The 13,472-nt window shown below is 39.4% G+C and overlaps 1 protein-coding gene across 1 annotated transcript in view; it reads right to left on the bottom strand.

Moving 5' to 3' along the window:
• The window catches only part of LOC104027376 (ATP-dependent RNA helicase TDRD9), an 89,576-nt gene that overhangs the window by 49,008 nt on the left and 27,096 nt on the right, over positions 1-13,472 (bottom strand). Inside the window, exons 3-6 of the mRNA XM_075712450.1 lie at positions 9,957-10,054; positions 9,303-9,524; positions 6,634-6,756; positions 4,133-4,213 (exon numbers count right to left, since the gene is read on the bottom strand). Coding sequence (XP_075568565.1) covers positions 4,133-4,213; positions 6,634-6,756; positions 9,303-9,524; positions 9,957-10,054 — 524 coding nt within the window. The remainder of the gene's footprint in view (positions 1-4,132; positions 4,214-6,633; positions 6,757-9,302; positions 9,525-9,956; positions 10,055-13,472) is intronic.

Raw genomic sequence — 13,472 nt, 5'->3', positions numbered from 1 at the left:
GGGGACCCACGCTGGAGCAGTCTGCTCCTGAAGGCCTGCACCCCGTGGAAGGGACCCACGCCGGAGCAGTTCGTGAAGAACTGCAGCCTGTGGGAAGGAGCCACGTTGGAGAAGTTCATGGAGGACTGTCTCCCGTGGGAGGGACCCCACGCTGGAGCAGGGGAAGAGTGAGAGGAGTCCTCCCCTGAGGAGGAAGGAGTGGCAGAGACAACGTGTGATGAACTGACCACAACCCCCATTCCCCATCCCCCTGTGCTGCTCGGGGGGAGGAGGAGAGAAAATGGGGAGTGAAGCTGAGCCCAGAAAAAAGGGAGGGGTGGGGGAAGGTGTTTTACAATTTGGTTTTATTTCTCATTACCCTACACATGTTCTCACTCCTCTCTCCTACTCAGTTTTGATTAGTAATAAACTAAGCTGATGTTCCACCAAGTCAAGTCTGCTTTGTCCATGACAATAATTGCCGAGTGATCTCCCTGTCCTTATCTCCATCCACGAGCTTTTTCGTTATATTTTCTTTCCCCTGTCCAGTTGAGAAGGCGAGTGATAGAGCGGCTTTGGTGGGCACTTGGCATCCAGCCAGGGTCAAACTACCACAGCTATATACCCTCTAACCCCTCTATTTGGAATGTGCTCCCACTGCTCAGGGCAGCCAGCTGGAATAAACTAGACAGCTTCAACTTGAAAAAGGACAAAGAGCCAAGGAGTTATAATTAACTCTGTAGTGTTCAGCTTCTTTATCTCCAGGTCTCCTGATCCACTCTAAGCAGTACTTGTAAACTGGGACACAGTCAATCTTCTTTTGCTTTCCTGACACCTTGCATGAATTAAAAAATAGAATTAAATAAATACATCAACACCCAAAGCAAAAATGCAGTGAAATACAAGAGCATCCCCCTTACGAAGTGAGAGGCAGGCAAGATAATGAAGTGGGCATTGTACCCCTGTCCTCAGGTCCAAAGCACACGTAAAGGCACAAGGAATACATGGAGAGGGTAGACTAAATCATGAAGTCATTTAACATGATCCTGAAAGGAGAAGAAATCTGAAAGGACATAATTCTGCAAATATTCTGCAAACATAATTCTGCATCAAAAGCAGCGTGGCCAGCAGGTCGAGGGAGGGAATTCTGCCTCTCTACTCTGCTGTGGTCAGACCTCATCTGGAGCACTGCCTCCAGCTCTGGGGCCCTCAGCACAAGAAGGACATGGACCTGCTGGAGCAGGTCCAGAAGAGGGCCACCAAAATGATCCGAGGGCTGGAGCACCTCTCCTATGAGGCCAGGCTGAGAGAGTTGGGATTGTTCAGCCTAGAGAAGAGAAGGCTGCAAGGAGACCTTATTGCGACCTTCCAGTACTTAAAGGGGGCCTACAGGAAAGATGGGGAGAATCTTTTTAACAAGGCCTGTTGTGACAGGACAAGGAGTAATGGATTTAAACTAAAGAAGAATAGATTTAGACTAGACGTAAGAAAGAAATTTTTTACAATGAGGGTGGTGAAGCACTGGAACAGGTTGCCCAGAGAGGTGGTAGAGGCTCCATCCCTGGCAACATTCAAGGTCAGGTTGGATGGGGCTCTGAGCCACCTGATCTGGTTAAAGCTGTCCCTGCTCGCTGCGGGGGGGCTGGGCTAGGTGACTTCTAAAGGTCCCTTCCAACCCAAAGCATTCTATGATATGAAACCTGTCCCACTACGGCATGAACTGGCTCATGGCTTGATAGATAGTGGCTCCCCAATGCTAGGAAAGCAGGCTAAATGTAACCTTGCTTGAAGGCTATTGAAACAAAATCCAATCTAGAGTCTCCTAAGTGCATTTACAGGCAAGGAATATTAAATTACCTCTTCTTCTAGACAATCTTTGTAATTTTCACTCTCTAATCTGCATGTAGTCCTTCCAAACTGTAAGGAAAACCATAGGTTCCTAACAGAGTGCCTGAAGGATCACATTACTAAACCAAGAGTTTGATCTGCTCCCAAAGAGGAAATTCAACAAGCATGTATCACCAACATGGCAGAGAAACACACTGGAATAGAGGGTAATCGAAGTAGACAGTTCTTCAAGATCAAGCAGTCCAAAACCACCTGTGCAGCATGGATATGCCTAAAGACCCACCATATGATACCAAAAATATGCACAGTAACAACTATTCACTTGAGATGTCCCTGAGTGGCAATTTGCTGGAGCCTGGAAATATAACTATCTTTATCCTACTCTTACTTTCCTACCTAAGCAACTGTTACCAGTTACTACCGGAAATTGCACTGTTTGGTCTGACCCAATAGAGCCATTCTTACAGTTGTAGGTTTTCTTGCAACAACCCCATCCCAGCAAGAGCAACCTTAGAACAGTCAATCAAATGTCTGCCCTGTGATCTGAAAGATCAATAATCTGCACCAGCCATCTGCCAGAAAACTCAATATAGTTGGCAGGTGAACCACAACAGGTTGATCTTGTCCTCCATGTCAGAACCACTCTTGCCAGCCTGTTTGCAATGTTGAGTTACCTGCTACTTCTGTGGTCCACAATGTCAAGACTAGGAGACAAACACCTATATGTATTTCATATGAATTATAAATACACTTTTTTCCCTTAAACAAGCTTCCTTGAGCCCTTTTGTTTCATGAATCCAGGGGGGCTGGGAGTAGAATCTTGCATTTTCTAAATGAACCTGCCACATGATCAATGTCCATTCCTTTACAGTTTTTCAAAAGGGGCTGAAAAGGGATGAAGTAGGAGACACTGGGTTTAGTGTATAAATTCAAACTGAATTACGTGTTCCACTCTGCTAAAACCCAGCAACTGATATCAAATTTCCCCCTCCCTACCACAAAAAAATTCCAAGGGACGACCCCCCAAATGTAAGATTGTCTCAGGTTTATACAATATGAAACTGTCATCTGAAGAAACAACTGCAGAGAAGGATATAAAGGAGATAAAGTTTTCCAGTGACAATTTTGAGAGATTTAATCAGAATTAGGCGGGGGGGAGGGGGAGGGGAATCTTTCAGGAACCTATAAATGAAAAATATCTTCTAACAGAAAAGATGATAGGACCTGTAGGGATTCCTGCCATTGACAACCACCAGATAATCAGCATCAATGCCAAACTTTTCACAAACTGAGTGTAGTCAAATTATTTGGTACTCTCAGTACGCGGAGCAAAGTGTTAAGAGAGGCTGAATAGCTTCACACTACTGTGTCTGAATTTAGAGACAAATGAGTTTTATCAGCAAGAAAAGGGATAAAAAGTAAAAGATGTGAAGTGCACAGACATGCCTTGTGCCAACTGGAAGGGCACTTTCAGTGAGAGCATGCTTGGAAGATCTAAAGACAAAGTTATCTGAGTCTGAATTCCATGCAGTGGGTTGTACAGAAGAAAACAGATTCCCTTCCAATATCAACAAAAATAGCCAACGTAGATTCAGGTTATGTCTGTTTTGAACAGAACAGTTTGCATTAACTGAACAATTAACTAAAGCACTTATGTACAGTCTCACAAAATTTCTGCAGTCCCAAAAAGCTGCACAGAAATATACCTAGTTAGCCTACCTCTATCACCTGTATTTAATTTCTTACAATTCAAGAGTCCATTACTTTGAGACCACAAAGACTAAGTCATGCTAAATCTCTGCAAACTCTGCTTTAGTACAAAGCACAATTACCTAATGTGCAGAGAAAAATCTCAGCCACGTTTTACTACCAGGTCTGCCTACAAATTACAATACAGCATTTCTGGCTTTTGCTATTTTTCCAAATAGTTGTGCCATTTTAAAAAAGCAGCTCAGTACTTCCAAGAGTTAATGCTACCATATTTAACCAAGGATAAGCACTGCCCTCAATACCCTATATGTAATTCTAGTCAAATATCCATCTTGCATTTTTTACCCTTAAGCAGAGTTTAGAAACTAATGCATTCTAACATGAGGGAAAAAAAAGTCTCTCAGAACACATAGCAGCCAGGAAAAGAATGCCCTTTAGGTTGTTTGCTTATGAAGAGCAGCAAACTAAATAACACTTTAGTAAAAAATAATGACACATTTTAAGGTAAGTTCTCTAAAACATGCCCTTTGTAGATCAAACACATGTAAAAATTCATTCTTGCAAGAAAAAGCAGCAGAATATACTTTGAACCTACCTTTACAGATTGTGAATTTGTACGCAACAGTTTACGGATCACCAAGAGCAAGAAATCCATTTCTTTTGTACGCTCATGTGCCTGGAAGACATTATACACAATTTAATTGTCATTAATTCATGCTCTTCTTTTTGACAATCTCTTTCTTTGCTACTCAATTTCATGCTTTATTTTTGTAACAACAATACATTTTCATAGAAGAAAACACACCTTTTAAGACTATGCATGTTAATCGTATTTTCAAATCCCAACACAGCTTTTCAAATGACTATTGCACCCTTTGTGAAAAATCATATGCCACTATTAAGTCATGAAAATTGTAGAATGACTGGAAAACCAATTGTGAGCTCTAGCCACTAGTTCTACTAGAGTTGACAGTAACAGCTGAAGTGATACTGAAGATGGGCAATTCAACTGTACCGCTAAGATTACAAATGATCCAGGCAGGGACTAAACTGGCTTGTCTAACAGCTAATCAAATTGAATTGACTCCCTGTGTTCCCAATGGCTTCTAGCTATGATCAAAATAAACAACTGCTTTCTAAAATGCTAGTGTTAGGTTAATGGTTGGACTGGATGATCTTAAAGGTCTTTTCCAACCTAAATGATTCTATGATTATTTTCCACCCAATTCTTTATATATCCCAGCACCTGACTTTTCTGGTTGCTCCTTACAGTTCAATAAATACCTCTTCTCAACATCATTGATGATGATTATATCCCTTTCTTGAATTATTACAGTTTACAGTGCAGCAGCTTTTTCCAGAGCTTAATCTTCAAAGGTCAACATTCATCCTCTGTAAGGTAGTTAGCATATTCTAATATAATAGAAAGATATACTTATATTCAATATTGTTCCATTACAAGAAAGATGTAGCTAAGGCAGTTTTCAGGCTGACAGCAAGATATTGCTGTGAGAAGTCATGATTTTCAGACTTAGGTTTGCTTAGGTATGTTCCTAAACGCCTGCAGCACTCTAACAGGGCTGAGACCTGCAATTAAGAATGAAATGAAAAGCATCTGGTTGCTAAAAATCACAGAATCATAGAATGGTTTGGGTTGGAAGGGACCTTTAAAGGTCATCTAGTCCAATGCTCCTGCAATGAGCAGGGACATCTTCAAAAAATGGTTACTATTGGGTCACGATCACAATCTGCAAGGTAAATGGGAAAAAAAGTGGCATATGGGGAACAGGAGGGACTGGAATTTTGGCTGGGGAAGCAAAACACACATACAGTCTTGAAAGCTAGGAGCTGCTGAAAGAAGTGGTACAAGCTGCTATCATCAGTTCAAATTACAGCACCCAAGCAAATAAGGTTTTTGAAACCTCTGCATAAACCTGTTCTCCTGCATGAGGGGCCACAAAACTTTACTCACTAATAAAGGAACAATCTAACACTTCCCTATGTAGCAGTTTCTATTGTTAAACTTTTGCATCTTATACCTAAACTGCATTTCCTTATCTTAGGCTTAAAAATGTCAAGGTTTGCAAGACCCTGCTAATATATTAGAGTGGTCTCAAATCTTTCCCATGAAAACAACTGGTACAACTCTTTAGCATTTGGTTTGGTGGGGGGTGTTTTGTTATTTTTGCCTGTTTGAATGAAGTCCTAAAGTTTCTTCATACAAAAGTGTAACTATTTGCTTAATCTTTTCCAGTTTTCCCAATGTGCCATCTCCAGTGCACTCATGACAGCCTTCATTACTACTGTAATGGTCTAATGGTACACCAAGTACTGTCTCTCCCTGCTTCTCAAATATCCAAGAATCAAAGACACTCTCAGCTACAATACCATAACGGAATAAAAATGAAAACCAGCATTTAACAAAATAATAAAAAAAAAAAAAAGGTCCTCTTCTGTGCCACTACATCCCATTTACTCCTATACCTTATACATGATTTACATTCACAGTTTGTGAAAGCACAATTTCACATCTGACTATATTTAATAGTCAAATACTGTTTACCTCAGAAAAAAAACATAAAACATAAAAATATACAAATTACAAAAAATCTTACAAGTATATTTTGTTCAGCTTTTTAGCGGACAGCAATAATGATGAATCTACATGAGTGGACTGTAAATCTGGCCAGAAGACAGAATTTTCAGAGGGCTATTTTATTTTTCAGGACAGCCATGAAGAGTAAAGACACTTTCTAAGGGCAGTAATAGCCAAGAGAGTAAAAACTGGCCGCCGCCTCCTCATAGGCCTAGCCAGAAACATTCCTGGAATCCAGGCAGTGGATTTCAGAAAACATTTCAAGGTGCTCGTATCAAAAGCTAAGCACTCTCAAACATCCCACACACACTCTCAGTTCTAAACTTCATTGCTCAAAGGAACACTGAGACAAGTCTATTTAAAGAAGTTTTGGCTGGGACAACTTACACAAAGCATCTTTACAAGTAGATGTCTGCAATTTTCTTTCTCTAGCATGGTAAGACAGACAAAAAAAGAAGGTTTTCTTAACATGAAATTTAAATTTATTTCCACTAACTTACTTCATCAACGAAAATGTGTGTGAATTCAGCTAGGCTTTTGGCACAGACTACTTTCTGAAGAAGAACTCCAGTTGTCATGTACAGCAACCTTGTCTCCTTTGTGGAAATGTTCTCTAAACTTACCTAACACAATGAGAAAAATATAGATGTGAACAGATAGTTAAATGTATTTACAGGAATCATGCATCGGAAAGAACTCCAAAGTGAAATATAGCATAAACCCATGAGAATTATTCATTCAAACTTCTAAAAGCCTCTGTACAAATGTGTTTTTAAAGCCCAGAATCAGTTAACTCAGGAAGCAAAGATTTTCTTTGGGAGAAATTAAAAAACCCCAGAAGTTTATAAAATAAAGGATCAAAATTTCTTGCTGGGGGCTATAGCCTGATAAGAATTCTTCAAATACTTTTAAAGGTACACACATGGATCTTTCCACTAAGAAAGAAAAAGATTTTGCCAAGCCATAATTTGCTTGCTGGACAGGAGAAAAGGAAATAGGTATAAGATATCATCAAGACCAGGCAACTTATTCTTGAGAGAAAAGTTCTACAACCCTGTGGTAAACAACGGATTTATGATTTCCGAAATAGTTCTGTAACTTTAGCTATCTCAGGTGCTGCCTACCCAGGCAGGTAGGCAGAGCCGTGACCATCTGCTCACTTTCTGCTTTTAAAACAGCCTAGAGCAGACAAGTCTACACTCAACTGTTCTTCTACTTTCATTTCTGCTCAGTTCACACAAGTACTTGTAAAACAAGCACAGCACATCCACATACACTATCCTGAAGACAGTTTGGAAGCACACCACTGTAACATCTTTAAGACTCATTACCCTAATGAATCAATTTTGCAATTTCATGACTATTTAATTCAAGGTATCTATATACCTTGTATATACATACATATACCTTTATATATACATATAAAACACTTTGTTTAGAAACTACTTCAGAAAAAACCAACATATATAACCCACAGTCATTCTACAAAGCAGTAACTGTAGATTATTAATACTGGTTTAGTTAAGATTTGAGATAACTGTGGGAATTACAATCGGACATTATCTAGAATGTTCACCTCAGAACTGAAACTTCTTTAGAATCATAGAATCGTTTAGGTTGGAAAAGACCTTTAAGATCATCAGTCATAAGTATTTTTATGTCAACTTCCAACCTACCTGTGGAAAAATTAAACTTCAGTGTAGTGTTAAAAAAAAAGCAAAAATAATATTTCCTATTACAGCATTTGTAGATATATCAGAAGAAACTGCTAAGATTTGATACTTAGACAAAGAACAGCATTCAGCAGGGATGACAAAAGATCCTTTTGATGCGAAAATTAAGCTGATGTATCTGTGTGGCCCTGTAATATGTTATTGCTATTACTAGTAACAGGCCATAAGCTTTGTACTGAGTTTGCAAGGCCTCAGGACTAAGGCATGTCAGGCCTCCTCTCTCTGAACTTTTCTTGATCTGCCTCCACCTTTGCTTTACTTGGTCCAGCTGCGACAGCAATTTAGTGTAGTGCAGAGATATACAGGCCTGGTACAGTAGCAGAGACCTTGGAAAGTACAGACACAGGATGCGGAACATAAGAAAGCAGACGTGGGATAACAGATGAGGGAGAAGCTTGGCACTGTAGACTCCATGCTATAAACAACTCTGTAATGGTCAGTTAAAAATAAAAACCCCTCAGACCCAGAACTGGACAAAATTGGTTTTACAGGTAACAAAGAGAAAGCATCTAACATACATAAATGGCACTGAATATAGTACATTCAGATGTAACCTGGAGCTGCAGACCAGTGAAGAAAAGGAAAGATGCAAACGTATGTTAGCGAACTTATATAAATAGGACCCTAAGTGGAAGAAAGAAGGGTACAAACAAGAGAAAGAATGGAGAGGAAGAAGAAACCAATATGTATTCCTCACAGCAAAGGACTCCAGAAGCAGGTAACTCTCCATAAACATCCTCCCACTGCCAACACCAGTGTGAACCCACCAGCCTCAGGATGCAAAGAAGCTAGTCCAGAGACAGCCACTGTCAAACTACCAATGAAACGATGATCACAGCAGTTTATTGTTTATTGATTAAAGCACCAGTATCTGTGTCAAAAGATGAAAGTGGCATCACATTTATAAATGGAGGGATAGAACTGTGTTTAAAGCTAAGTTTGACAAAACGAGAGGAGGAGGTAGATTTAAGAGGAAAAACTAGTTCAAGTTTTTCACATGTTAAAAAGAAACAACAGGACATTCACAAAACAGTCTGGCCATAAATGCTTGAAAGTTCTGACATAGCTCACAGATAAATGTAGTGAAGTCAAACAAATCAAGTATGTTAATTAAGGAGTTTAAAGGAAAAGTGACAGAATATTGTTCTCCTGCAACAATTTCAATGATTAATAATACAGATGTGTCCAATTAGCAGAATTCAGACATTAAAAATATTTCTGTTGCAGTCTCACTAGCATTTAAAGTTGTTCAACTTTAAAAGCTTAAGCTTTTACTTATGAGTATTTAACAGTAGACAGCTAGAAACCTGCAATTCCACTTTAAAAGCAGATTCTCTAACATTTCTTCCATATGCTAGATATGCCTAAAAGTAGTCAAGAAAGAAGATACAGTACTTTTTAATGTATTTTTAAATACAATTGAAATTTTCTTATACCTGGTATCCTACAAATCCACCTAGTGTCCACGATCGTTCCTTGCTAATCCACCTGGCAATGCTGCTGGCACCAATTTTCCGAGGTTGGGTAACAGCAATGTTGCAGTAGATAGATTGCTGAGTGCAATAATCCAAAATATATAGTGGAATCTGTGTACTCTTACCACTGCCAGTTGCTCCTTGTACAATCACAACTGAATTGCTTTCTATCAGAGACACTATCTGAAACAATTTTTCAAGAAAACTCGTAAGTCTACAAAACAACTCAAAACAGATTTAAAAAAAGATTTGAAGTATCAGTAGCTTCCAGGCCACATATCAAATCTCTGTAAAACACTGTGCTATATTTTCTATCATCTCCTAGGCATCTGTAGATAACTGGATTTCTAAAACACAGTAGAAGATCACAGAAAAGAACATGGGCATGCACTCGCTTACGTGTTTTACATAAATACTTCGAAAGTATAACAGCAATGTTTCTTCCTCTAGGAATTTTTATACAATGGATTTGTACAATGAACAAAGGTTTTGTACGATGGTTAAAACAAGAACAGAAGTTTCCTTCTTAAAAAAAACCCACAAAACAAAAAAACAACAAAACAAAATATCATTTTTAGCTTTATTCCATAATGAGAGAAAGTGCAATGAAATTACCTCTTCCCTGTGTTTGGCTATAGGCATATCCACACATTTATGGTTAGTTACTGGTATAGAAGTCCAATCACTTGATTCACACTGAGACAATGACGTATCTAGGCATAAAAATAACCAAGAGTAAGTTATTTCAATAGAGAAAGGGAAAGACCAGCAGGAGAATATGATCATAGTATTTGGAAACCTAACTTCTACCAAATTTGAATCACATACTTAGGAGTGTTAATAGAGTTCATACTTTTTAATATTAATAGACTGAAGAGATATTCTGTGTTTATACAACTGCTGTTTTACTGGCAGCAGCTCTGAAAGACATTGTTTCTGCTTATAAGCCACCGTCAGTGTCAAGGATGTACACAATTCTATAATTCTATATGCTTTTCTCTTAATTAAAAAAATAGTATTCTTGCATAGCTTGCATTACAACTGCCAAATCTACCCCTGTGCCCATGAGATTTTTTGACAATACTGAAAAAATATGCCTTATTCATGTACCCATGTGTTGTTTCCCTTAAATACTGGAGCCACAGTACAAAATAACCCATACTTTGATACAAAGACCACTGCATTTCTACCACTTGGCATCTAAAACAAGTCTACTAAGTATCACGATGATCTTTCAATGTGATACTACATTCTGCAGTCTCTTGGCAGGAGTTAAGTCACCATTAGTACTGGGAAATACAGGACAACAATCTTACAGTGCTACCATGAACTTCTGCTCAGCAGCTTGCTGCCAGTTTGACCATGAAAAACAAAAGAGCGATGGAACAGGTGCAGGTGTAGAAGGGGAAAACCAGGACAAGACTTCGGTAAGCAACAATTTTGCAAGTTACAATTAAACAATTTGGCTAAAAAGCCCCACTATGCAGAAATCAAAAGTGGAAATGCTATTTCAAATGGGTTTCACCAGGTACTATGGTGAAATTTACTTACTTGCATACAAACAGAATCATAGAATGCTTTGGGTTGGAAGGGACCTTTAGAGATCACCTAGCCCAGCCCCCCTGCAGCGAGCAGGGACAGCTTTAACCAGATCAGGGTGCTCAGAGCCCCATCCAACCTGACCTTGAAGGTTTCCAGGGATGGGGCCTCCACTACCTCTCTGGGCAACCTGTTCCAGTGCTTCACCACCCTCATTGTAAAAAATGTCTTCCTTATATCCAGTCTAAATCTACCCTCCTTTAGTTTAAAACCATTACCCCTTGTCCTGTCACAACAGGCCTTGCTAAAAAGATTGTCCCCATCTTTCCTGTAGGCCCCCTTTAAGTACTGAAAGGCCGCAATAAGGTCTCCTCGCAGCCTTCTCTTCTCCAGGCTGAACAACCCCAACTCTCTCAGCCTGGCCTCGTAGGAGAGGGGCTCCAGCCCTCGGATCATTTTTGTGGCCCTCTTCTGGACCCGCTCCAGTAGGTCCATGTCCTTCTTGTGCTGAGGGCCCCAGAGCTGGACGCAGTGCTCCAGCTGAGGTCTCACCAGAGCAGAGCAGAGGGGCAGAATCACCTCCCTCGACCTGCTGGCCACGCTTCTTTTGATGCAGCCCAGGATACGGTTGGCTTTCTGAGCGCACATTGCTGGCTCCTGTCCAGCTTTTCATCCACCAGTACCCCCAAGTCCTTCTCTGCAGGGCTGCTCTCAATCCCTTCATCCCCCAGCCTGTATTGGTATCGGGGTTTGCCCTGACCCAGGTGCAGGACCTTGCACTTGGCCTTGTTGAACCTCATGAGGTTCACACAGGCCCACCTCTCCAGCTTGGATAATAAAAATAAATAATTAAATAAATAATAAAAACTTTAAGAAATACCTACACCAGTAGGGAAGAAATCCAGCATTCTTTTTACAAAGGAAATATTTACTGTAAAATAAAGGCTATAAACTAAATAACCGACTACACAGTCATCCCTTCTTTTCTGTGGAAGGGTTACTAACAACCTCACCCAGCAGTGAAGCAGAAGCAGGCAGAACAACTTCTTTTGTCTCTGTACCATACCTGAATGTGCTCCAACCCCCCAAGTTGTCTTCAAGTGTCAAGGAATACAAAATTACCTATTCTCACATCAAAACAAACCCCCAAAAGCTGGACAGTTCATTAAGAGAGTTTCATAAAGCACTAAAAAACAGAGTTCTCATGAAGCCACACTCTCACTTAGCACTACTAAACACATATGAAACAGAACTTAGTATCAGCATCCCTGGAAAATATTAACTGTCCTCTTTAAAATACTTTTGGTCAAGTTTCTAAATATATTCCTCAGGAAAATTCACATATAGTGTTCTGTCACAGCTACACTGTACACAGGCTGACTGGCTTCCCTCTGGCACAAACATGTCACTACTGAGACATCAGTAGCTCTGCATGATTCAACCAATGCAGGAAGAAATCTCAAGCTGCTGGGGAAAAGATTCCAGTGTCAGCATATTCCTGCTAGAGCAACATAGCCTTCCCACCTCTATCAGGTTTTCCATGTAACTACTGCAATTTTGAAAAGCATGTTAAAAGTATACAACAGAAGACAGCAGCAGTTCTATCAATAGTGCTTATAAAAAAGAAGAGAGGGACAAAAATTTAAATGGTAGGATTCACATTATAAGCTTCTCTAACTCAGTAAAAACCCAGTGTATGAATAAGAAATAATTAACCTAAAATTCAATTAAGAATTTTATTTAAAAAACACAAAGGAACAAACCAGAAACAAATAAACAAACGCGAGTATTCATGTACCTGCTGAATAATCAGATCAATTTAATAAATTTTGTATATATCTCTTTTTCGCTGAAGAAATGTAGCTTTTTTTAATATTACTTTTTATATGACAGTTTGTGACAGCAATATCTTACCTTCTCCTAAGCACAGAAGTTTGGAAAAAAATTATACCAGAAGTAAATGGTCAAGCAATGTTAGCCACCATCAATATTCAGAGTTTGAGAACTGGCAGCCATATAACCTTTTCGTAGATGCTGCAAGTACTAAAAACTGTATGGTTTAGGTTTTTTTTCTCTTCAAGACATATACTTAAACTGAAAGAAACATTACTGAGTTTGCCTGGGGAACTAATACCATGACAACTGTGAGACTTCTATCTAGAGCAGACAATACAGTTTTGGGCCTCAGAGTAAACTGGCAACTTCAGATGAACACTGACGTGACCCAAGCAGTCATGAAAAGTCCCACTCTAACAAACTGAGGATACAAACTTTTCCTGAAATCCAATGTGATTATCAGTGAAAAAACAAAACCAGGATTGGGAACTGGGGTAATCATCTTAGAAGACGTTAGACCTCCACCTTTTTTTTTTTTGTTTTTTAAATGAAAGGTGTTATTCTGAATAATGAAGACTCACTGCAGAATAGAAATACTTGAATATACACCCCTATGAAAGTTCCAAGGTTATTCTACTCATTTAAATAACCATTCAACTGTGGACTCTATACCACACAGTATAATTACCTTCAGCTGTTGTTGTTTGGGGTTTTTCTACATCTATTTCTGTAATAAATCCCAAAGTGAGAACTTGT

Source organism: Pelecanus crispus, chromosome 6 (assembly GCF_030463565.1).
Source record: "Pelecanus crispus isolate bPelCri1 chromosome 6, bPelCri1.pri, whole genome shotgun sequence".
In the NCBI taxonomy this organism is placed as follows: Eukaryota; Metazoa; Chordata; class Aves; order Pelecaniformes; family Pelecanidae; genus Pelecanus; species Pelecanus crispus.
The sequence above is the reverse complement of the archived record's forward strand: the minus strand, read 5'-3'. Positions and strand labels throughout refer to the sequence as shown.